The 26,539-nt window shown below is 38.4% G+C and overlaps 1 protein-coding gene across 5 annotated transcripts in view; it reads right to left on the bottom strand.

The window, feature by feature from the left end:
• Positions 1-1,410: 1,410 nt before the first annotated feature.
• Positions 1,411-26,539, bottom strand: part of NALCN (sodium leak channel, non-selective) — a 228,007-nt gene continuing 202,878 nt past the window's right edge. For 2 of the 5 annotated variants that reach the window (XM_030943111.1, XM_030943144.1), the window contains 17 exons: positions 26,375-26,481; positions 24,320-24,440; positions 24,129-24,227; positions 20,573-20,666; positions 19,934-20,040; positions 19,460-19,534; positions 16,721-16,840; positions 15,669-15,737; positions 13,362-13,510; positions 12,571-12,664; positions 11,664-11,796; positions 11,029-11,144; positions 8,606-8,763; positions 7,806-7,956; positions 6,015-6,164; positions 5,229-5,346; positions 1,411-3,556 (listed from right to left, as the gene is read on the bottom strand). In XM_030943111.1, coding sequence (XP_030798971.1) covers positions 3,363-3,556; positions 5,229-5,346; positions 6,015-6,164; positions 7,806-7,956; positions 8,606-8,763; positions 11,029-11,144; positions 11,664-11,796; positions 12,571-12,664; positions 13,362-13,510; positions 15,669-15,737; positions 16,721-16,840; positions 19,460-19,534; positions 19,934-20,040; positions 20,573-20,666; positions 24,129-24,227; positions 24,320-24,440; positions 26,375-26,481 — 2,055 coding nt within the window. In that variant the 3' untranslated portion in view covers positions 1,411-3,362. The remainder of the gene's footprint in view (positions 3,557-5,228; positions 5,347-6,014; positions 6,165-7,805; positions 7,957-8,605; positions 8,764-11,028; positions 11,145-11,663; positions 11,797-12,570; positions 12,665-13,361; positions 13,511-15,668; positions 15,738-16,720; positions 16,841-19,459; positions 19,535-19,933; positions 20,041-20,572; positions 20,667-24,128; positions 24,228-24,319; positions 24,441-26,374; positions 26,482-26,539) is intronic. The other 3 variants (XM_030943128.1, XM_030943120.1, XM_030943136.1) reach the window with 2 other exon arrangements.

Below are 26,539 nucleotides of genomic sequence, written 5' to 3'. Positions count from 1 at the left end.
TTTTGATTGACAACTCAGGCCAGTGTTTGTTTTCGGATGTGGAAGTATTGCAGAAGGAATGGGCATTTTGGATGGGAGGTTGCTTGCTGGTCCTCCAAATGCACTCTTAAAACAGTGCAAACTCTTCTACTTCAGTTATTCATGGACACTTTAATCTGCATGGGCATGTTGTGAATAAAAGAAGAGAACAAAACAGATTATTCTCACAAAGTTATTCACTTGCTCTTGGCATTTAATCTTCTTTGGCTTCTCAGAAGCTGTGATACTGGTCTCTGAATGCAGACAATACTGAATGTAATGTTATTTTGAAGATGTTTAAGCCTGATTGCTCCACATTAGTTAAAACAAAGATGGTATTTTCAGGTTGTAAATGCATACTTTATGTTTTCAGTTCTTAATTCAGTTCGATGTCTTCCAAAAGCAGATGGTTTCAGGTTATTAGTTTCATCAAAAAAGAGATTGTCTGAAATCTGACCTGACTTTGGAATGATATTGACACACATCTTTGCTGTGTACTCTCAGACTTCCCACAAGCAGGTTTTTATTTGAGCACCGACAATATGCATTACTCTTTTTGCCCAACAAAGCCATGAACACTTTTATAACTTGCTTCCTATGAAACAGATCTTTCTTATTGGATGAAAAGAAGCCTAAACAACTTCCTTTTTTCATTTGTATAGGGTGACTCTGCAGGTAGTAATATTCCCTGAGCAATTTTTTGTTTACCTTTGCTTAGGATCTGTTCCTAAGGCTTTTCTCTAAGGCTGTCTGGACTCTCTGACTTCCTGACACACTGTTTCCTCTTTGTGTCTCTCCATTGTTGGTGCAATCTCTTTGAACTCCAGTCATTCTTCAGCTCTCTTCTCTGCCTTTCACCTTCATGTACAAATGCGCATTGGTTTCTCTGCTGCAGAGTATGACCCTCTTTAGTTATGTTGGCAGTGCTGTGCAAGGGAGGTTTTTACCTTTAACTGGTTGCTTGTGTGCCTGTGTATATATTATTTTCATATCTTTGTAACTTCATTCCACTTCCTATATTTACAAAAGTAAAATGGTGCACACACACCCACACACACCCACCCACCCAAACACACCCACACCCACACATATCCAGGCTCTGAAGCAAAGAAAAAGTAGGTTAAATAAAAACAAATAATGAACAGTCCTATTTAGTGCCATCTTTTGACTGAGACCCCTTGTGGCAGTACTGATGAGGTCAACTGCTGGAGTAAAAAAACCAAAGACCATCAATTGCAAGAGTTTGAAAGCACCTCTACATAATCCTGTACAAATCACAGAGATTGTTACTATGCAGCATTATCATGGATGAGCCACATACAGCCAATGCAGTTTACAATGAAAACCAGAGGGAGGAATATTGCTTAAAGCAACTCACTTTTATTGACAGTGTACTGTAAGGCAAGGAAAAAATGTTTGCCAGATTTTTTAAAAAGAAGGCTTGCAGCAAGAATGATCTGCAGTTCAATGTATCATTGAACTGTCAAAGATACTCTCTTTTATAAATCCAATATTTGTCTTTTTGTTATAGATACAAAAGCTCAACTTAAACAAGCACAAAACAGAACAGAGTAATGGATTTGCATATGAAGTTTTGTTGGTTCATGATCTAGTAAACAAGAGAATGCACATATTCTTTTACTATAGAGTTACAGTTGACTAGATTTAAACTTAAATATACCCCAAAACACATAAACCCCCCACAAAATACAGATAAGTTCAATATCATTATTTTAGAAAAAAAATCTAAACAATGTTCAACCATACAATGGGAAAAAACATTGACAGATGCCAAGAAAGCTGTATTTCATAGTCAAAACTAATTTTGCATTTTTGGTGAAGGCATCTGTGTGTTTTCACTGTTGTATTCTGGCCATTTTAGATTAATATCTTGGCCAGAAAAAATTGCAAAACACTGGCTTTTGTCTGCTTTTGAAAGGATATATTTTTGAAGTGGTGATGTAAATAAACCGTGAGCCTCTTACAAGATCTCACATCAGGCCACGTTAGAGCAAACTATCATTTCCATAGGAAACAATGGTAACAGAAAGGTCCCAGCTCTGCTATAAAACCTAGTCAGGGCCCAAGCAACAAAATCTGCAACCTCTTAGTTCTTCCCTGAGGGAAGGGCACAATTTTACCCCACATTTTTTGACAGCCTTAGATTTGGGAACTAGCAAACATGGTTGTGTTTTGTGGCTCTCCTTCTCCACCTCCATATCCATATAGCATTGGCCTTTCACTGGAAAAGCTTTTATGAAAGCAATGGCTGCTTTTCACTGGTGACAATGTAGCGCTACTGGTGCCTCGTAAAACAAGTGAAGGCCAACATGTCAAACATGATGTGCTGGGATAAAAGGGACAAAGCTACTCAGCCACAGCACAGTGCCATGCCTCACCTCTGCAGGCCTGTAGCATGAGCAGTAACATGGGTAAGTAAAATTCTACCTATGCAGTCAAAACTGAATTTTTAAAGACATACAATACTACTTTGTAATTAGAATCCCCAACATGCTAATTTTTATCACAGACAATAAGAAAATCTTAGGAGTACACAAGAAAAATGGGACCCAATTAAAAGAAGAATAATGACACTACACATATATGTAACCAGTATATGCTGAAAATGAAGCATAAACACATGTTTTTCATGTGAAAATCTTCTGCTGGATGCTTAAATGCACAGTTTTTCATGTATTTTTTTCCTTTCCCCCACCCTATTTTCTCTATGAAAATCAAGCTCTTTGCATAATTAACCAAACCTCAAAGATATTTACATTTTAAAAGCCGATTCTTCACCTTCTAATTTTAAAATAAGTAATCCCGTATCTTGCATATTTTAAAAAAGGTCCAGTGAAAGCTTAGAATTGTGATTCAGTATCTGTACTTAGTAAAAATACTTCCCTTGAACATGAAGTCAGTGCTGACCTCTTCAGGTCATTTGTGAATAATAAAATTTTTCTAAAGAAATATTACTAAGTAAGGAAAACACAATGAGAAGAAATACATTACCCCTGTATGGTAAAGGTTGAAGAAAAACACAGAAGTGTGTATATCAAATTTTCACTATGATTTTACAGAACACATGACACCTTTCAATGCTCTGTCTGCTAAGGGCATTATAGTCTTTCTGGCTTTGTTAGTACTGCTATAGTATACAAGTTTCTTAGAGTACAGTTAGTACCTACGGAAGTCAATTCTAACACAGAAGTGTGTGCTACACTTCATGTGGCAGGAGGATACACGTAAGAGAAAATTTATGACATTGATTTTAAAGAAATCATACATCACAGCATCTTTAAGCATAGAAAATTAGATTGTGACTGAAATGACTTAAATGCTTCTCAGATATCAAGAAGGTCCTCTCCACTCTCATCACTCTCCACAGTTAATTGTCTTGTCCACCATTTCTTGACTTCTGATCCACAGGAAGCAGCATCAGACATGGGATTCATTTTGCATGCAACAGATTTCATAGTTGCACGTCCACCAAAACGGAGGTTGACTGAAGACACTGAATGGCTTATTGGTTTGGGGGCTAGGAAATTAAACAGAAAGTTCAGAAAGTTCTGTATTAGAGTAGATCTGCTTCTTGAACATTTTTGCTTAGAATTCAGGTATAGAGAACTAGCTAGACTAGGGCACCTTTAAACTGATTTAGTTTGGAAAGGGTAGGGCTTTGTTCTAATTTGTTTGTTTGTTTGTTTTCCCAGCTCCAGATGTTCACACTGCTCCCACTAATCTGCTGGCAGAGCAGTTTAACTGAGCAGAGCCTCATTTCCTTCTGCTGGGATACCTGATGCAAAAGATCTCTTCTTATCCAGAGAATTGCAACCTAAATGATTTAGGCAGTACTTACATGAGCTAACCTGCTGGCAAAACAGTGAAAGTAGTAAATGTGAGGAAGAGGGGGTGGGGTGGAGACGTGCTTTTAGGATTGGCAGCTACATCTAGAAAGTGATACTTTACAATGGCCTAGGGGTTGAAACAGGTACAAATTGCTGGTATGGCACTAAACCACATATCTAAGTATATAAGCCCCACAACTGATCTTGATTATGCTATTCATGATCTGAAATACCTGTCTTTGCTGTACTGGAGGCAGACTACTTATAATACAGCTGTATTGTGAGTGGAAATGATCCTCTTTTTTAGGACCATCCACTGAGGAATGTTCAAAACTGACACAGACAAGATCAGTGCTAAGAAAGGAAACCCTGGGCTACTCATTCTTTCAAGATTTCTCACTTGAAAAACCTGCAGAGTTGACTACATGACTATGACTCCTCCTTAGCATGCTTCCTCTCACTCTTTCTCTCTTTTCCAACAAAATGTTGATCTTTGTTGGTCAGTGATATTTAAATGGAAATCATGTGTCACAGACACATTTTCTGAAAAAGCCTTTTCTTAGGATTTTTTCTCCTGAGAAGCTGAGAGGCCTCAGGAACAAAATGTAAACAATTCTTATCTGCTGCTGTGGAAAGTAACCGGTGGATCTGTGATTGGTCTCATGTGGTTGTTCCTAATTAATGGCCAATCACAGTCAGCTGGCTCAGACTCTCTGAGACACAAGCTTTTGTTATTCATTCCTTTTCTATTCTTAGCTAGCCTTCTGATTAAATCCCTTCTTCTATTATTTTAGTATAGTTTTAATATAATATATATCATAAAATAATAAATCAAGCCTTCTGAAACATGGAGTCAGATCCTCGTCTCTTTCCTCATCCTAAGACCCCTGCAAACACCACCACAATCATGGATTGAAAGCTTTCTATTAAACTATCCTGTTTCTTGAACAAGTACACTGGCAACAAAAATAGGGTCAAGGGTAGTCAACAGAACAGCATTACTGTCCCTCCTGCTTCCACTTAGATATGATTAGGGTCTGAACAGTGGCAGCCTTTGAGGGCAGCACTCTGATTCAGAATAGGACTGACTGATGTAAAAGGTCCTGAGCAAATGTATGAAAAAGTAAAAAATATAACCACTTGCACAGGGCAATGCTTGAGCCCATCCTCTAAACTTTGTGAATTGTGAAGAAAGGAAGAAACTGCTTTATTCCAACAGGCACGAGGACAGGAAATCCCTGATGTGGGTGCAAGCAGCAGCCAAGAGGGAGAATTGTGAATCATGAAGCCTTTCTTGGCCTTGTTATTGCACAACAGCAATTTTGCATGTGGGGACTTTACTGATAAACCTTTCTCACTTACCTGATGGCAAGCGCCATTGTCCAAATTTCCGCTGAGGTTTCCCAGCATCTCCAGTGTCTTGTCTATAGCCACCTCTGTCAGAAAGTGTCGGGCTAAGGAGCTGCTGCTGGCTACTTGTCTGGACAGAGAAAAAAGGATCTCACTCATAGCTCCCCTAGGTAACCCTAGGAAGGGACACCTTTCTATTCTGTTTCAAGCTTTATCCATGAATACAAACAAAACATATTGCCATTGGTTAGGGCAGCATGCTTTCTGCCCTTTAATATCTCAGAAAACTAGTACTAACAGACAAAAGCAGAAAGGTCTGCTTTTGTGGGCTCTCAATGCCATTTGTCCTAATGAAGGATATGAAATTATTCTCAGCCTACTACAATCATTGTGGAAAGCCCTAATGTTGTACCTTCTATATTTCCTATTCTGCTCAGAGGTCCCAGCATGCCCAGTGCTCTCTCTCTCAGTATAAGCACCACTTCAGAAAGCCTGAACTGGAAAGCTTCACTTCCCCAAGCCTGTACACAGCTCATGCAAGAGCTGAAAGCTGGGGCTGACAGAGTTGTACAACTGAGTTTGCCCTTTATGGTGATAGCAAGACAGCTAAATTTGTTGGGGAATTTCTGCCTCAGAGCATCTTGCCTTTGCATCTGATGACAAAGACTGAAGCAAAACCAGGTATTATTTTTAAATTTTTTTTTTTAAGTTAAAATGATGTTTAAAGAAGAACAAATAAGAAACATGGAAGTTTTCTGAATTTGTTATGAATAGCTGATAGTTTTCTGGAGAACATACCTCTGGCTGTGCACTGTTATCTTGATTAAGAGCATTCATATCTTCACTTGGCTGTGTTGTCTCAATGCTGGGAGGATTCAGAAACCGGCTCAGCTCCTGCTGTTGGCTCTCTCGCAGGCTGTGGATAATGCTGCACGACTGCTGCTGTTTCTATCAAGGTACAGTATGTGATGAAGAAAATGTTCTCATTGCTCTGTCACACCAATGTGTTTGATTTTTAAAAAAAAGTATTCCAAATATTTAACCAAACAGTGAGCACCAGCTGTGGATTCCAAGTGCATCAACAAAGATCCATGTATTAGATGTTGCTATTTAAATAAAGTGAATTCTAGCATACTTCTAACCTTTAGGGAATAGAGGATGAAGTTTATGAGCTACATTAAGTGGAAGGCACATTGCTCAATTGTTGGTTTAAACCTGGAGTCTAAACACATACAAAGTTTTGAATTTATCATTTAAAAGTTCTTGCAAAGAAAAAGAAACCAGGAAATTGATAGAGATTCACAGGGAATTACATAGATTCATAGGGAATTACATGAAGGCAATGAAAAAATTCTGATTTCTTTCATGGACTTTGGAGCGGGCTGTCAATAAAACTGAATAAAATAGTAGTGAAAACCTTGGGACTAAGTATAGATTTATAGTACAAATAGAAAAACAAACCTACTACCATTACAATTTTACAATCTAATTTTCTTTTAAATTAAAATAAACAGCACTTAGGAAGGGTTTCACTTTCCTGGGTAGTTTTCATATGATCCCTCTAGGGAGACTTAGAGAATAACAAGAGAATTTCAAAATATATCTTAACTTCCATAATTACATTCAGTTTATAAAAGGTTCATAGAATGTGAAATGATCTGAACCATATTATTAGAGTGAAATGAATAGCATATTTACTTTATCATAGTGTAGTTCAATATCATAATGAAATGAACAACAGAGTTGAACAAATGCAGAACTGAGAGCTGAGATTAAATTTACTTCCATTATTATCACAGAGATGAAATCAAAATGAAACTATGTATCACTGAACACTGATGTTTCAGCTGGAATGTACATCATATTCAAAATATCCAGCTAAGTGTTTGTATAAATTTACAAACAGAAGACAGATGTCATGATGAAAGATCACTATGGATCTTACTATAAAATCTTCTATCACAAGAAGTAATTTTTTATAAAAACAAAAAATAGATGTGTCAAAACCTGGCGTCAGACTCATACTAACTGAAAAATTGGTCATCAATGCAACCAGGTTGTGACTTGGTCCATACACCTGCTTTCCATGTAGACACTCTGCTCATTTGCACACACAGTAACTGTAATGGCTCACTCAAATGATTTATCTTAATACAGGCTCCATCTGGAGAATCATCAACAGGTTTCTCATCTGATAGCAGAGGCAAGGAAATTATACAATTACATTATGTGAGGAAGGATTAGGCCTATAAAGTTCCATCTAATTAATTTTTTTTTTCTTTATTCCTTTGACTTTGGTCTCTGCATATGCACCTTCCTGTTGTACTGAAAAGACAGATAAAGTTTGGGCAGGAAGACAGTTTTTGCCTTCAAAACATGCTTATTTTTGTAGCACCGTAGAGCTGCAACAAACAGCTCTATTTTTGTAGAGCTGTAACAAACTTTTTTTTGCTCAGTTAGCAACTGCTACATACTTCAAATAAGTATTATCATGACTCCAAAGTAAATGAAGCATAGGGACACAGATTCCACCATTGTTGAGCGGTTCAATTGATGCAGCCATTTAGATACTGATTTAACTTGACTTACTGCTCTGATTCGCTTTAAGCACTTTTTCAGCCACATTCGGATGGTCTGTTTGGCCACCTCCTCTTCTATGGTATATTCCAGTTGCTCCCTGGCAAGCAGCTCTTCCAGTTGAAGACTTTTTCTGATATCAACAGACCTATATGAAAGCATGCTGGAAGAAAAACAATTCATTTATTTCAAAATTCTGGTGTCTTTGCATTTTTTTAGAGAATCAAAGCTCATACTTAAGACCTTAGTGTGAAAATACATAATTCAGGTGTGCACAGAAAATTCACATTTGAAGCTAAAAAAATTGCTGAGATGATTCTAGAAGAGACTTACTGTGCTCAAAACAAAGACCTTATTGCCAACATCCAGCACTCCAGTAGGTGAACTGCTGAACTGTAAGCAATTAGGGCATTTGTGGTGGTTTGAGCTTTTTCCCCCCAAAGCGCTTACGCTTGGATAATGTTCCCATGTCTATTTTATTTCTAGTCAGGCTCACTGTCATGTTGCTTCACTTGAAGGTACATTTCATTAGTTGGGATACAAGAGGAGCATGTGCCTGCAGTTTGTGACAAACTTCCTGCAATGAAAATGTTAAAATTACTTAGAGCTGATTCCCTAGGACCTGTGTTTGCCATCACTAATATTTTTGTAGGGAAAAAAACGGAAATCTAGTTTTTGTAGAACATTTAAAATTGAAGTGCCTCTGGCTACCAGTCTTGCCTTCTCCCGAGCCTAAGAGCTACCTGATAGACTGGAAAGAAACACAGGCTGTTATATCTGTTCTAAAAATGTGGAGAAAATCTCAAGTGTACCTGAGCACGTCATGAAAAGTGACATCGCCACCGTTGTGGAGCCGCTCCATTTCATAGCACATGTGCTTGAACAGCAGCTTGTCCTTGTCGAGATCCACCTCCAGCCTGCCTCGCAGAAGCCTCAGCAGGAATTTCACTCGGAAGGTAGGGATTACACCCTGTGTTAAATTGCGCAATTGATGGTAAGTTATCACTGTGATCTAACAACCAACTCAGATATTCAACTTGATCACTGACAGAGAAACTATTTCTCCTAGCATATTTAAGTCACTGTGAACTCATTGCTGAAGAATGTGCACACTCAGCCAGTTCTTCAGCAAATTCACAGAAGTCTTTGTGGTTATTTGACTCAAATACAATGAGAATCTATGCCGTTCATTTTGCCAGAATTTTTCAAAATTGCTTGGGGATTTAGTTTCCCCATTTGCATTCATCTGTAATTAGAATCATATTCCCAAAGAGCTGCCTTTGTAAAATGGATATTAAACTATAGTTTAAACACTCATAGCCATGTCTATAATTTGTTGTAAACCTGTGCCCTTCTCTGTGCATCTCTGAATGAGCAGGAGAATGTTGAGAGTTTACTGGCTTTTTAAAGGCTATCTGCTCTAAGAGGCAGCACATCCTGCACTTTTGGTCACAACAACTTCTATCTGTTGTTACAAAATTAAGACTGAGTGTACTTCTGTCTGAAAATGTGGTATTCAAAATCTTCAAATATCTTTTTTCTGTTAAATGAGCCTCATCAGAATTATTTTTGCTGTAAGGTTCTCCACATCAAAGAGATTCTGTCCATGCTGGGTACCATGGATTCAGAACTTTCATGAGTACAGACTGCAGTTTCCCTCTCCAGCACAGCCATGAGCCAACTACAGACAACCAACTACTTTCACCATAATGTTGATTGCATTCAAATCTCAGTGATGTCATGAATCATTCAGATGATGATTTAATTTGTGTGGGCATCTGAGAAGCTTGGTCTCCCAGATGTTATTCTCGTTTCAGAATCACAGAATGGTTGAGGTTGGAAGGAAACTCTGGACCTCACCTTGTCTCACCCCTCTGCTTAATTAGGATCTCCTATAGCCAGGATCAGGTCCAGATGGCTTTTGAATATCTCCAAGGATGGAGACTCCACAAACTCCCTAGGAAAACCTGTGCCAGTGCTCAGCCATCATCACAGTGACAAACAGTTCCCTGATGTTGAGAGGTAACTCCTGTGTTTCAGGTTTTGCCTGTTGCCTCCAGCCTTGTCACTGGGCAGCACTGAGCTGAGTCTGGCTCTGTCCTCTTTGATTTCTCCCCACAGATACTTATACAAATTGATGGTATTTCCCAGAGCCTTCCCAGGCTGAACAGTGCCAGTTTTCTCAGCCTTTCCTCTCAGGAGACTGGTCCAGTCTCTTCATCATCTTTGTGTCTCTTTGCTGGACTCTCTCCGGTATGCCCATGTCTCTGTGTACAGAAGAGCCCAGAACCAAACCAGGATTCCAGCTGTGGCCTCACCAGCGCTAAGCAGAGCAGCAGGACCCTCTCTGCCTTGGCCTGCCGGCAATAATTTGTCTAATGTCACCCAGGATATCTCTTTTCTACAAGGTCAGTGGTGGCTCATATTCAGCTTGGTGTCAACTGGGGCCCCTGAGGGTCTTTTACTGCCAAGCTGCTTTCCAGCTGGGTGGCCTCAGCATGCACTGTGCCTTGGTTTATTCTTCTCCAGGTGCAAGACTTTGCAGTTTTCCTTGCTGAACTTCATGAGGCTTCTGAGCCCATTTCTCCAGCCTGTGAGGGTCCCTCTGGATGGCAGCACGACTCTGTGGCATATCAGCCACTCTGCCCAGCTTGGTGTCATCAGAAAATGTGCTGGGGGTGCTCTCTGCCACTCTGTCCGTGTCATTAATGAGGATATTGAACAGGACTGGAGCCAGTATTGACCCCTGGGGCACACAACGAGTTTCTGGTCTCCAACTAGAACCTGTCCTGCTGACCCTTACCCTCTGGGCCTGCCTATGCAGACGGTTTTCAGTCCACTTCATCTCACCCAGCCCATACTTGATTAGCCTCCCCATAAGACTTTTGCAGTGCTGAAATCTCAGCAAAGATCTTCTGAGATCAGACACAAAAAATGGATATGAATCTGTAGACTTCCAAGGGAACAACTCTGAGGGAGCTGGGAGGAAAGATGCTATTATACTGATCCTATAAATAGGTATGTTTGTTTGTAAAACTGCTATTATAAGCATTTCACAGAATACAGGTTAATATCTGAAGGGCCATGAAAAACATTAGATCATGCTTACATCTCAAATTTGAACAGTAACTGCTCAGAGAATTTTGTCACACTTTTCCCCCCTCATATTCCTTTACAAGAAAAACTGGAAATTTACTGTATCTCTTCTTATTATCAAAAAATTATTATTTCTTACCTCTCTTTTGTCATCAACCATGTTCCATATTATTTGAAAATGCCTTAGGTCATTATAACTTAAAAGCTGATCTTCTTCAGTTGAGTAAAACAATGAGAAATTCTCCACAATGATAGCTGAAAACCACAAGAAGAAAATACACCCTAAAGAAAGCCTGTAGGTACATTGTAACATCTAATTCTGTTGTGCAAACTCCACATTAACAAACGCCTGTATGCTAAGACAAGGATTTTAAAAGCATAATACACTGTCTTGCCACACCAATATTCACCATGCTTTTTAAAAACTGTATCTTAAATGCTGGTGAGATGCCTAATCTAACATCTAAGATCAATTAAGTGAATTCCAATGATGTATGAACAAAGGTTAACTGAAGAAATAAGAGCAGAGAAAACAGTGTTTTGTAGGGCAACTCTACAAATAGAAAATATCTCTTTGTTCCAAAAGCTTTCCTTCCCAAACTTCCTGAGATTTAGCACTCCTGGTGCCAAAGAAGTATCAAAATAATTATATGCATGCAAGGTAACACTGAAGGTACAAGGTAGCCTCATACTTATGTGAACAGCACAACAGACTCACATCTAACATACTAGATGCCAAGATGTACCTTGTTATTATTGTCTATTTTCACTTACCAACAAGCAAATTTAGCATGATATATGCAATGATGACATAGAAAGAACAGAAATACATGAGAGCACCAGCATAATTTCCACAGTCTGTTTTCCAGTAGGTGCTGTTATCTGGTGTACAAAATGGAGGCTGAACCTTCAAAAGAAAAGAAAACAAAGTAAAAAAAAAATTATAATAATCAATCTAATATTTAAGACTATTATTTATTTAAGGCTTCCCAATTAGGGAATAATACTGTGAGCATTATTGTGGCAGGTTGTTTCTCTTCCATTAGTAGACAAAACTCAGGAAAGAGAGAGAGTTATGACAAAAAAGGCTGGGGCATAGATCTTACCACCACACAGAGGGCACATTGTGCATTATGCCATTATAAAGGAACAAGCTGGTGCCTTGAAGCACAGTGATTTTCAAAATGTTTCTTCCCTGCTCATTAGTTTTAAAAAGGAGAGGCATATGATCTTCCTTGCAATGGAAAGGACAGAAAAAATTTACTTGGGCAAAATATAATGATTCAAGGAGGAATTTGGAGGTCATCAAGACTATCATTCACATGGAATAAGCCAAAGTGCAGGAATCAAAGACAAGGTAAATCTGAAAAGACACCTTGCCCCAGTCAAAGCAGAGGTAATAGTGAAAAAGTAAGTTACTGCATTTCTGATTTTGAAACCATCTGTTTATTTTTTGTTTAAAATCATCTAATGGCCTAGCTCTATGAAACACCATACTGTGAGTATGAGGCTGGAACTGCAATTTGTGCATCACGTTCTGAAGTTTAGTGAACACTATTTTCTTGAAGAGATAAAGGCAAGCCCAACATTCCTTGTACACAGTTAAGATACTGAAAACAGTTTGAGATGGAAGGGTATCTTTCATTTCTTGTCTACTTATCTCTGGCAGTATTGTAATTACCATGCAGTCATGCATAATTTTGTTCCAGTCTTCTCCAGTAACTATTCTGAAGAGTACAGTAATAGCTTTGCCAGCTGATGAAAAATTTGCATGTCTGTTTTAAAGAAAGAGAGAGAGAAAGATTGAGAGTGAGAGACCATTTCACTTCCCAGAACTAAAACGTTGGCAAGAAAAAAATGTTTCCATTTTCTACTGTTCTTCTATTTTAAACTAAAAATAATTACAGTATTTGAATGAGCCCATTAAATTATTTATTTAATGACTTAAGATACAATAACTGAACTCTAGCTCAGAAGAGGTCTGAGTATGTTACTCATTTTATCAGAGAACTAAAGAAAACTCAAGGCCAGATCCCATTTCCTGTCTCCATTTTCTTTTGTAAGCCTGATGATGACTGGGAAATCTCCAGCTAACAGCCAGTTCAAAGAACTGCCTGCTTTCTGTATCAGCCTGCTCTATGGATCCTGTTCCTGGGTGATGCCAGTAGGATGAAGTAGGTACACTGTGTTTCAGCATATTGTGGGCAAGCACAGTACTGCTTGGATCATATTTCAGCTGGCATAACAAAGAGTAGCTCTCAGTCTGCTGTGGGTTGGATCAGGTGTCATTTGTCCAATGCACAAAGACTGGAAATATGGCTCAGTGTCTCCTATCAGAAATTCTGTTTAGAGCTCTTCAGCCAGACCTGCAGATCTGTCTGTTTTTTGGCACAGATAAACTTCTCTAGCAGAATGTGATTTCTTCAGGCTGTTTAAAGAACATCCCTGTGAGGTGGGAACTCCATACTGTACCTGTTAATGTTCTCTCCATATTTCACTGTACCAAATAACACCACTCCAGCAAAAGCATAACAAAGAAGCAGTAGGAACATGCCCACTATGATGAAGAAACTCTTGTACATGCTGACAACCACAGTCAGGAGAAGCATTTTCAGTGTTACCTGGAAAGACAGAGAGAAAGCAATCCATGACAGCATTCAGGAAAGCAATGATAAAACATAAATGTGAGTTCTTGCACTTGCCATTTTGACAGCAAATCCTTTAGACACATTCACTAACGGATGAGCTCAGTAAAATGGTACATTATGGACGTGATTTGAACTGTGTGTGCTTTTTACTTGTTACAGACATCAGCACATCTTCCTCATTTACAAGGTCAAGACATTGCTCCTCAGAAAGTAATATAGGATAATACAGTGTAGGATATTACAGTGATGGTACAGCATAAACTTAACTATAATATCCTAGGATCAGTATTCTCCTGAAGTATCAGCATTGGCATTGCATGAACAGTGGTGCAGTAAACTACTTTGGGCTTATCTAAAAGTGATCCTAACTGTTAGACAGAAAACACAGATACTGCTGCCTACCTAAAGGAATACTTTCACATATAGAGAAGGAGATTTTCTTAAGATCAGTACAGCTTCTTTAAGCCACTAATTTCTCATGGGAGTTTGTGAAAGACCAGGGACACCTTCCAGAAGCCTTCCAGTACCTAAGTGGGGGTGACAAGAGAGCTGGAGAGGGACTTTTTACGTGAGCATGTAGTGACAGTACAAGAGTAAGTGACTTTAAACTGAACGAGGTCAGGTGTAGATTTGGAATTGGGAAGAAATTCATTGTGAGGGTGGTGAGGCACTGGAACAGGTTGCCCAAACAAGCTCTGGACCCTCCATTCCTGGAAGTGTTCAATGACAGGTTGAATGGGGTTTTGAGTAACTTGGTCTAGTAGCAGGTGTCTCTGCCCATGGCAGGGGGGCTGGAATGAGATGATCTTTAAGGTCCCTTCCAACCCAAACCACTCTGTGAGTCTATGATTCTGTGAAGTTGGCCAAAGAACACAAAATGAGAGCATAATTTTGAAAACTTCATAGGCTGTGTGCCTTGATAATAGATATTACTTTTCCATGCATGTATATTTTACATTTTACTCTTGATAAATTTATTGCCCTAGATTGTCCTAACACTTTTAAAAACTTTGGATATGATAAAAAATTCCCTTTAATCGGACTGAGGGTGTTATTTTTCTTTATAATCATGCCAAATTCCTGCTGACCTTTAGTCATCACATTGCAGCAGGATGGGTAAATTGGTGAAACTGATACAGCTGGTAACATGAAAGTACAAATGACTAGGTTAAAACCTTGAAAAAAACTTTAGAATCAATCAGAAAGCTTTGAAGGCAATCACTTAGTCTGGCTGCATAGGAGAAGCAAGGATTTTTCATTTGACTTCCAAGGCTCAACAGGCTCTGTGTAGTTTGATTTAAAGAAAACTTTTTATCTTTATTGAGCAAACCCTTTGACTTAATGTTTTTAACCCTGGCAATCTAGTACAGCAGTTTTTTCATCACATTTACTTTAATATGTCAGACTTCATAGAAAATATTTGGATAGTCTAAGAAGTTCTACAGCAAGGGAATGCAGAGTCACCACTTGTTAAATAAAGGTGTTTGTTCTCTGCTTATGCTTATTCTGCCAGTCTATGCTCAATTATACCAGAGGAAATCCAAACACAAAAGAAATGTAAACTTGAGAAGTGACTTGCTTTGTCACCATCCCAGTGTTTTCAGAAGAACACCTTGGCCCAAAATTGTTTTTAAATGGAATATAAATCCTTTATTGTGACAAGACATACATTGTAGAGACAAAAGACACAGACCTGCACGCTGGAAAAAGAAACTTTTTAAAGAGAGTACTATCATAATAAGATGATGCATTCAACCACCAATACAATAGTCTCACAGTGAAAATAAAAAAACAGCATGCCCATCACACCTCACTGAAATGGAAAGGGCTGTAGCACAGTGTATGTTCAGAATTGTAGAGAGCATTTTTAAAAGCTGTGGTATTGCAGCTGCACTTTGTTTTCTGAAAAAATTCAGCTTTTCCAGTAACCACAGAGCTATTATACAATCTACTTAAAATCCTGACATTTTAAATATAGCATGTGAAGTTGCAGACTGCTGTTTGGCTGTTTGAATTTTTTTTTTGCCTAGAAAACAGAGCCTTACAGAATTTGCATGAGAGATGCACAGCATCTAGTCCTTTAATCTATATATGAATACCGCAGTAATTGTAGTTTCTAATTTATACTTACATGCTTTCCACAAATGGAGAAAAACCTGAAGACAATTACACATGCCCCCATCATGTATGTGTATGCATTCTGGAACACAAACACAAAAGACTTAAAACATGGTCCCCCAGGAATCTCTTGAACAAATCATGATAACTGATTTTTTAGTAATGTAGGGCAGTCCCCACATGAAATAAGAGAAATCATAAATGATTAGCAACAATATAAGGAACTCAAACCCAATCTCCCCACACATCAAGCCAAAAACCCTTCAGTCCTCTATTAATTATGTCCATCAGGCTCAGTGTACTTGTCTAGGAAGCTGCTGGATTACAGAAACTCCTCAGATCTTCCAAGCTACTTAGTAGCAGGGAGAAACTGAATGTCAGGGCAAAATGACTAATCACATGAAACAGGTTTTTCTTCAAACAGAACATGGGGCAGACAAGAAAAATCCTGCAGACATTATAGAGTTGTGACTGACAACTTGTGACTGATGGCAAGTATCAACCTCCCTTCTCCTTCTCCTGTAAATAAAGAAATCAGGAGTGTTGTTAAATTTAAAAAAATTGGTGTGAAATGAAGGGAGAGCTGACTTTCCCTCCTCTCTCCTTCATGTCTTCTTGAATTAAATACTGTTCCTTAACCAAAACCAGTGGTACAGAATCACTGTTGCGTTTGGGAGGGTTTGTATAGTTCAGCAGTTTTGAACCTATGCCCAGTCCTCTGGTCCTCTTTGTATTCTGTTTGAAGCCTCTTTCTTCCTTCAAGCTCATAAGACCTTTGTTAGAAGTGCTCTTGCTCTCTTCAGTCTCCTTCCTTTTGTACTTACATCCCTCCTAAGGCTTGTTTCCTACCACATTTACAGACTCTAACTTGCATCAGTAGGACAATTTTTGCACTACATGATTGTACAGGACAATCATTCTTATCATCAAACTTAGTTTCTTTCAGACATTTTTCAGCCTTAATAAACTCCCAAAGACTTATCTGTATATATAGCAGAAATCCCCCTGCTGGTGCCTCAAGATAAAACAGTTTTAATCACTGGAATTGCATTTTGTATACCTTACCAGTAAGGCAAAGTGAAGTATGACCCATATAACTCCAAGAGATGTCACCAAGAGATCATATCGATTTCTCCTGCTTTGCCAGAAGCCAGAAGGTGACATGGCAATAATCTTCATTGTGACCTATGGATAAAAGAATTTCTCATTTGTAATGAAGAAATTATTATTCCCTGACATGAGATCCTCTTCCATTCTCCAAAATGTTTGATTGAGTTCATTTTATGAAATAGTTTCAAACAACAAGAGGCAGGTTTCACCTCAGCTAAATATTCCCATGTGGACTACCTGGATAAAATTAGCTTCCCTTAGGTGGAGGAAAACTGGTACACAGATGACCAAGACCAAGGGATGAACAGCATTCTGAATTGTCTCTCTGTCTCCATCAGGTATCAAAGACAGGAGTCCAGCTAACCACCTCAGACTGAATGCTTAATGTATAGATTGCTGAGGTGAATGTGGGCTTAAAATAGCTTTAAGTTAAACAAGTTAAACAAGTCATGTCAATAACATGTAGCTAAAAACGGTAGCAGTATCCTATCCAGCTAACTGTCTGTAAGCAAGCTAAAATCACATAAGCACATTTAAACTCAGGAATATAATTGTGTTCTGCAGCACCTACAGCTCAAATTTATTAAGAAGCTTTCCTATATTGAAATATTTCTTGCTTTAAGGAATACTCTGCACTCTGCAACATCTGTACTCAGCAGCATGGAAGATAAAAAAGCTAAGAACAGTAAAGGCAGTATATTTGACAGTGTACCTGGTAAAAGACAGCTTCCAAAGTGCTTGACATTTCCAATTTAGGTAACAGGAATGCAGATGAGAAGCTCAAGAATAGATACTAATAGTTATAGAAATAGTCAAATCAGGTAATGGATACCAAAGTAGAGTGATGCATGTAGAGGGAACACTTAGAAGTTTCTCACACACAAGTTGTATTAAATCTCAGAACAGGTTATGAGTTACTGTATAAAGACTTTAAATGTCAGGCATTCATTATGTTATTTTTTCTATCCCACCTTGCAACCCTGCCATTTAACATTTCTGAAAGCAAACCCAAATATAAGAGGACACTAGCTTGAGGTAAAAGGCTGATTTTCCAGTTAGCTTTTTGCTTTATAATGTTTTCTGAAGCTTGACTACAAAGTGAACAATATGGTCTCTGAATCTCTAATTATCATTTGAGTTACTAAGGTATCTTGCCTTCAGTTACCTGAGATGCCCTAGAGAATTGAAGAGGGATGGATGGTCTGGCTGGGGTGACATAAGACCTGTAAATATCCCTGGCCTTCTGGAGTGGCTAGTGGAGGTAACTGAATCTCACCCTTCATCTCCCCCAATCACAGTAACAGCTTAAACACCTACCTCACATATAGAATTTAAACACCTAGCTTCAGGTGTCCATAATCTTGAACTCAATATCACACCATGGAAATAAAAAAAAATCACATCTCCTTTACTCTGTCATCATCAGTGTGGTAACAAAAGTGAGATCTCCAAATTCTTCATATTTTCTATACCACATATATATGATGTGAGCAGTAGAGGCTTAAAGCTGAATCAGGAGTTGTTAGATTGGACACAGGGCCATCAGCTATGCAGAAAGCAGACTCTGTGACCAGACTATGCTGCATTAAGGAAGATCTTGAGCAGGAAGCTGCTTCCTCTCTCCATAAATTGTGCGCACTCACAGTGTGATAGCTTGCCTGTTGAGACAGCCAACAAATTTTTCCTGGCTCTGACAAAGTTCCTTTGAAATTCTAGAATAGTATTTCTTTCCCCTGGCAGTATAAGAGAAAAAAGTATTTCCAAAGACATAGTTACTAGGAAAATTAAAACCTGCCCGTGTATGACACAAATAAAACTTTTCTGTGTTTGCTCAGTCTCTCCAGAGATATTGATTTCTCCTGGGTAGGGAAAAAAGAAGCAACAACATGGACATACTCTAGCTACAGCTGCTACAAGGTATTCACTTCATTTTTTATTCATCACTACTGGCAAAACCTATCAATGGAACATAGGAACTGTCAGATTGGATTAGAGCAGTGGGAAATGTAGTCTACTATCCTGTTTCTGATAGTGGTCAGTATCAGCTATTCAGAGGGGACTGACAAAAGTAGTCAACCAAAACCTTATAAAGAATTATGTACTATCCTAACCACAGAGGAAGCATCTTCTTTAATCTTAAATGGATATCCTTATACATTAAAAAAAGTATATGTTTTCCAAAATGTGTTTAAATCATTAGATTCTAGTCTTATGAAAATAGGTTAACCACACCTTGCAGATGAAGTATGATATTTAAACCAAAACAAAGCTGAGAGAGGTTTGATTTTGTCACAGGTACAGAATAGTGGGGATTAACACACCAGGCAAAAAAACTTAAATGGATGAAGCAGAACTTCTGCGAGGCAACACAGACCTTTTGTTGTATGAAGAGAATGTAATATTAGATGTTCTACAAGAAAAGAGTTCACTGGGTTCACCAAAGCACACTGTTAAATACTCAGCCTTGAATATATATAAAAAGACACAAAGCTCAAGGTGTAGAGAAGTATGACTATAACACATTAAAAGTTTCTTCTTACAATACATGTTTAAAGACAAGTGACATAGAGAACCCTGAATGTACACATTCAGAAACAAACACCCTAGTGAAGAATGAGAAACATCCCTAAAGACAAAATGAAATATATACATACAAGTCTTAATCTCAAGAAATCAAAAATTATATTACTTTACCTCAAGGACAAAAATGAAGGTGAAAACAACAGACATTGTTGCTAAAGGCACAGTTACTGGATCTGCAGCATCCCACTGAAAAGCAAGCATAATCCATTAATAGAAGAATAGCTACTAAACAGAATAAATGCCTCTTCATTGCCTTAACTTTTCTTAAGGGTTTTGTTAACGAATGAATTTCACTTTAAAATATACTCAGAAAGGAATGGCATTTCGGTATACTCCTCTCTCAGATTTCCACCTTAACTAGAAATTATAAATAGTGGACCAGACTACAAAAAGGCAGAAATTGACTGAACTCCACAAGTAACAATTAATCTACAGTGATCTATGCCAACTGAGACTGCTGTATCTAGAATCACATTTCCTTGCATTCATCACACTAATGGCTCAATTGATCATTAATTGGTGTTAGGAAATGTGCAAACACATGCTGTACTACTGTAATGAAGTGCTTAAAAGAAACACAATTACCTTAACTGATAACAACACAGACTGAGCCAGGACAAGTACGGCAATAGTTCTCTTAAAAAATGGATGCTGAGTTATATCATACATCTTTGCTCTAAAGCCATCATTATCTGAAAAAGAAAGAGTTTGAGGAGGAGAGTTAAAATACACAGTCACTTCCCCCCCTATTTCTTGATGTATTTTCCATGTTCATTAGAGGCAAAATAATCCTTTCCCATTTTCAAAATACATTTCTAATTTTCTGCCACAATTTTCCATATCAAACAGGGCTTCTGAACATATAATTTCAAATACTGAACACCAGTGTTGCATGAAAGCTTTGGTACTTTTAGGGCAAGTGCATCATTCAACTACTGTCAGGTTAATACATTCCATTCATATCATTACAGCCAACTGCAAATATTTTTCATTTAGAAAATAAATTTTTCATTAAGGCTTATCCTAAAACTATCGAAGCACAACCTTTTTAGGGTTGATTTTAATAGCCTTATGGAGAGATCTGTAGTTGGAGCCTGTTTCCACATTAACTTATGCACAACCTCCTAGTGGCCTCACGATTACAGTTTTAATTTGAATTGCAGACTCCTGGGGAATTATGAACACTAGGGCTCAACATGAATAAAATCAAAATATCTTTGATACCCGGACGAGGTGGGAGATGAAGAGGTTGTGCTATCTTCAGTCTGCTTTTCAGATCTTCCCATCGTCTCTGATCTACAGTCAGTAAAGCTGTCCCCTTAATAAACAAAGAGACGCATATAAAGCTTGTGTCATTTAACAGCATTGTAACTTGAAAACAACATTCTCTTTGGTGCCTGAAATAAAGTTACATACACAACTTCCCTTAAATAACACACTGCTTGGGGAATGGAGTCTGAAGTATCAGCTGTTACCCAAGAGGATTTCTGGATGCATTAGCTGTGAGTTTCTGGGACTCAACTCAGCAGGCGCAGTTGCTGCTCTTTGTAGCAGCAGCCCATTGTGGGCAATGAAACACTGCAGGAGGTCTTCCATTTGACTGAATGTCATTTGCCAGGAAGCAGAGTGGTGGATTTTGTCTGGACTTTGCAGCAGAGAGTCCGTGACTTACTAGTGCCACTAGTTTCTTCAGGGAAGGAGCCCTCCAGGAGACCACTGTTGGTCTCCACAGCTTTTCTGCTTGGGGTGTAATTGAAATAAAATAATAGTATGCTATGAATCTACAAGGGCTCTCCACAGAGGAAGCACAAAGAGAGGTGAAGACACATCTTTAGGTTAGATGGTGGTAGCTGGTAATGTGTAAAAATGTTCCCATAACAGAGCAAACTTCAAACAGAACTGAATGTTATCTAAAATGACCTTCAAAACAAAATGAGTTCCTTATCACTTTAGAGAACTGTAAAATCTCACAGAAGGATTCTAGAGTTACAAAAACAAAGGAGACCTTTTCAAGGTAAATGTCAAAATCCTGTCTTCCAGACACTTGGCTCCTGTCCCTGTCAGAAAGAGCCACACTGAGCTGGGTGAGGGCTGGCATGATCTTCGCCCTTACCTGGGCATTGGCTTGTGCAGATGCTGGAACTGTGGCCAGCTGTGCAACTCATAAGGTCAGGATTTCTCCCTGTTAGCGAACATGATCTCTTTATGGAGCTGTGTCCCTAGATGGTGCCCTAGGAAGAGGTGCTTTCCAACACAATGCAGACAAAGTGAAGATGTAAAGATGCTGACTACTCCTGTCAGGCCCAAATGGCACCATTCAGAAACACTTAGATTAAAAGGCAACACATTCCCCCAGGGAGCGTGTCTGCTTTATATTCTTGGAGTCTTCACTGCAAACAAGACAAAAGGTGGCAAAAAGGTGGATTTTTGTAAAATCTAGTGGTGCCAAATTGCTTTGTTGCTCAGAACCTGCCAGTTCCACAAGCAGGATCATCATAAGGGAACCACAGAGCACAGCACTGTGAGCAGGGCTAGGCTGGAGGAGCTGTGCTTGCATTTGGGCTTCAGCTCAAAGTGCCGGCTAATACTTGAGCTGTTCACATCTTCACTGCAGCCTGAACTCCTGGCACTCAGGAGCTGAGACAAGTGACAGTTGAGGACTGAAATCGGGTTGGGGGTTGAAATAATCTGGGCTATTGCCCTGTCACTGGGACAACGAAGGACAGAGCCTAGAGCTTGCTGTGGTACTTCCCAGTCCAACTTTTCCACACTTGCAGTTCCAACAACTCCTATGAAAAACTAGAGCATATCTGAAATGATTATAAATTTTTCTTTTTAGAAAATTGTTTGTTCTCATTTAAAACAGTTTGTTTAGTAATTGCCCAACTCTGACCCTCATCAAGTACTCCTTTAATTGTTCTGACTGTATATCAGTTATGAATTTTCTAAAGAAAATATCTACTTTAAACCCTAATATATTGGTTAAGTAACTAGATTTAAGAAAATGCAACTGAACCTCACACTGTGGATTGTTTTGCTCTCTACTTTCTGGGCTAGTTGCCAGCCATCTCTCTACATATTTTTTTAGTTTCTGGACATTTCTTCACTCTACTTGAATATTAATTGGGCTGAAACTCTTGCCCAAATATTAATTAACATTAATATTTTCAACTCAAATCTGAAAACATTTTATTTTCTCTATAGTAAATACATTAAAAGTAACAAGTAGTCAAGGAAAAAGAAAGAAAAACAAACATTACATGCCACTGCTGGTTACTAAGAAACAACTGAAGAAGCTGAACCAAAAGATATAAAAGATTTATACTTTAACTGTCATGTGAATTCTACAGAAATATTGCCTGATGTGGCTGTTCAGTGTAATTTACAGGGAACTGTTACTAGTGAGCAAGGACAAAAAGCATAAAGATTCTTGTGTTCATGTGTGTATTGAAAAATTTGAAGGAAAAGTAATATTGCACAGACGAACAAAAAGTTACAAAAGCATCTATAAAAATCCAGTGGGGTTCTCATACTGCAGAAATTTCAGCTTTGTTAATCCACAAGCAAAATTTAGTGAATAAGAAAAGGAATTATTCATACATTGCTCCTTGTTCTCTAGAGCAGATATATTTTAACAGGAATGACGGCACTTCATCTTACCAAAATTACACTGATGTTATGCAAACATAAAAATGCCTTCAAAACCTTCAAAATGCCTTCAATACCTTAAAAGTAGAGGTTTTAGGCTATTTATTTGGCTCACAACGTGCTTGACCCCACTTCATGATGCTTGCTTGCCCACATTAACATGCTGCTCGTTTCCCTTCCGGAAGGAGTCAGGTGGTTTCCCTGATGGACAAACTCAATGGTTGTGTTTGCTACTGGGCTCAAGTCAGGGCCAGAGCCAGCACCCAGCTCCAGAACAAGCACACTGGGCGGTCACACATCTCCATGGCCCATAGCATGTAGTCATCCTTTCCCTTCAGAGCCATGAGTGGTAAAATTATCATATCTCATTATTTTTGTGACTTTGAACTGAAAGAGGAAAAAGTTAATAATTTTGTCTCTATGCCTCAGAGGCAACACAAGAGGCTCAGAAAAACCCCTCATATTAAAGGTTGTGAAGTGTGCATGCAACAATCCCATCCAGAGGATTCTACCTTTTAACAAGTGTAGACATGAGCTGCTCTGAAACAATTCCCTTGAGGGTAGGTTTTTCTACTTTTCGGGGTAATCCAAAAAGCCCATGTGAACTTGCCTAGAACACTAGCTGCCTTTTTATTTGAGTGATGGACAATTATTTTTACAATGTACACTGCGGTTTGTAAAGAAAAAGCCGCATAGCTTTACTCTGGATCTCAAATACTGAAATGGCAGGGTTCTTAAGAGACCCCTTCATTGCAACACAGGCAAGCATAACATATCTTTTTATCTGCCACCACATGTATACCTACATCAAATTAAGCAGCATCTGTAAATACATAGTGCTTCATGTTCAATCTCCATCTAGCAGCACAGCTGCACTAGAAATAAACTCTAACAGCTTTGATAGAGTGTGTGATGGATCGCTATCATCACAGGCTTTGATCTTCTAGCAAGTATGGATAAGGTCTATCTGAAGCCATATTTGCAGTCTTGCAAATGTAAGATTGGTAAGCCAGTACTAAAGCCAGCCTTACCAGGCAATGTAGACAGTGTAATATCAGTTTCAGGTTTGTCACAGAGCCAGTTCTACACTCAATAAACCCTTTCACCCAGAATAAACCACCTCACTTAGTACCTTGTTTTCATTAAAATTAGCGATGACAACTCCAACAAAAAGGGTCAGTCCAATCATGCAGCCAAGGAATACAAAAACATGGATGTAGATTCCATGGATCTGAATAGACAGAAATAGGATTAATAGTTAAAAAAAAGAAGACCCCATAGTTATTTGTTACAGAATTCAAAGAGTCTGATGTGTTTCCTTACCGGCCCAACACGGTGAATAATAACATCTCTGACTTCCACCCAGCCTTTTAATGATAGCACTTCAAATAGCGCCAGCATTGCATTGCCCACATTGTCAAAATTAAAATTCCGAGGATTTGCCCTGAAATTCAGTACACAAATAGGTGTAACCAGCAGTAAAGCTGTTCTATTTGTTACCTTGATTCTTCATAGTCTAACATTTAAATACTTTGCAAAGCCGGGGTGAAAGTCTCTGAAACATATGAAGATCTATATCAGGAATAAGAAAACAATAGCAACAGCAATAAATATGTAAACATAATTTTTAGATCCTGATGCATGCTTTATTTTCTTACTCAGAATCTGACTCACAGCAATAAAGCTTATAACATGTTCAAGGCTGGGCTGGATGGGGCTTTGAGCAACCTGGTGTAGTGCAAGGTGTCCCTGCCCATGGCAAGATTCTTTCCAACCCAAAACATTCTATGCCTCTATGTTGCTGCATTTTAAAGTTTTTGCCAATGAAAGAAAAAAACATAATTCACGGAAAAATTGATCTGATGGCATTGGCCAGATTCTAAAATAAATTTACCTGCAGCAAATAATTCTCTAACCCACATAAAAGATTCTGACTCCATGGTCAGTGAGGTTGTTTAGAAAATGTTGTTCCCTATTTCATTATCATAAGGAACTGATAGCATAAAGCAAAACTTAAAAGAGTACGTGAGAGGACATCACACCTTCATGGCTTTCCTATACCATATGCTCTGACCTTTTTTATCAGCTGAGATTCAAGAGAATGTTTCCAGCTGAACATTAGAAGTACTCTCTTTGGGCTAGGTTAGCACGTTGCTCTGTCTCTACAATCCAAGCCAGATAATCCAAGGAGCCCAATGACTTTTCAATAGTTTATAAGGTAAATAGTTGTATTCCAGAAGAGTTATTAAGTGTTTGGTGCTTCTTGAATCCAACCATTCAGTGAAAAGAGAGCTCTCAGATGTAGATACCTATTTTTAATGCAGTCCTTATACTGACATCTGGCTCTTGAAAATCTGGCCTGACAGCCAACAGGTGGTATAAATGTCTTTGCAGTACAACATTTTTCTGCAATAACAAAACATTCCCCAGAGTTTATAATTATGCTGATTAAGACAGTTTTTGTTTATTTCTGGACCAAGCTGAACAGGATTGAATTTGCTTACTCGAGAAAGAATTTATCTGAAGCATACAGAAACAAAGACTTCTGCAGATGTCAGAGTTTTACTGACTGTTCAAATCACAGTACACTATTTCTTTAGTGTAGGGTGGCTCTGAATCTACCACTGCTGGTACATTCTTTATCCCCACATATGGCAAATTAAAATAATTGCAGCTGTTAAGCTGATTTTGCAAAATGCCAACCAAATGAAAACTGTAAACAATTAAAACCAGTGAGTTTTGCCTGTTCAGGTGTTGGGAAATATTAAATGTATTAGAATACAGATTAAAAACATACATTAGATTTTAAATGAGTTTTACTGCACTTCTGCACCAGACAGGCCACAAAGACTCCCTGCACTGGAAAAAGAAAGAAACTGCTGGCTGGCATGGTTGATGGCCATAGAAGAGAAAGGTTATTTTTAAACATGATATAATCATTTGTTTTTATGGGTAGCTGTAGGCAGGTTGATTTCCATTTCTTTTCCTTCCCATATTTTCCTATTTATTCTTAGGTTCTATTGTTGCTTTATGGCTCTCAGGTTGCCTTCATAATAATACTAAAGAATAACTAAGTGATGATACTTCTCAAGAAAATAACTCCCACTGTAATAATAACCAAATCAAATCTAATTCCTATATAGTTTCAGTACCTAGAGGTTTTTTCCCTTCCTTTCTGGTTTATGGAATGGAGGTCAAGTCTGGAAAATGTCATATATCCAGCTTTTTACTAAATATGCCAGAATTTTTACTCTTAGTATCATTTGAATTACAACAAAATCCCTCTATCAGTGATTTAAAGTCATCACATTTGAGCCATTTTTTCTACACCAACAGTTGCATTTTTGAAGAAACAAAGGCCAAAGTGTAGCAACTCACCAGACTCGTGGCACCCAAAATCCAGGCTTTTTCTCTCCAGGTCTTAACTTTAAATTGAGATTTTTGGAAACACTTACATTTATTCTGAAGATGCCATGACAATCCTCCTATAGTGAAATAAACCACAGCCTGAGATTAAACAGAAGCCTGTGAGAGATGCCAACA

The sequence above is a fragment of the Camarhynchus parvulus genome, chromosome 1, assembly GCF_901933205.1.
Source record: "Camarhynchus parvulus chromosome 1, STF_HiC, whole genome shotgun sequence".
In the NCBI taxonomy this organism is placed as follows: Eukaryota; Metazoa; Chordata; class Aves; order Passeriformes; family Thraupidae; genus Camarhynchus; species Camarhynchus parvulus.
Note: the sequence above shows the minus strand (reverse complement) of the source record. Positions and strands in the feature narration are given on the sequence as shown.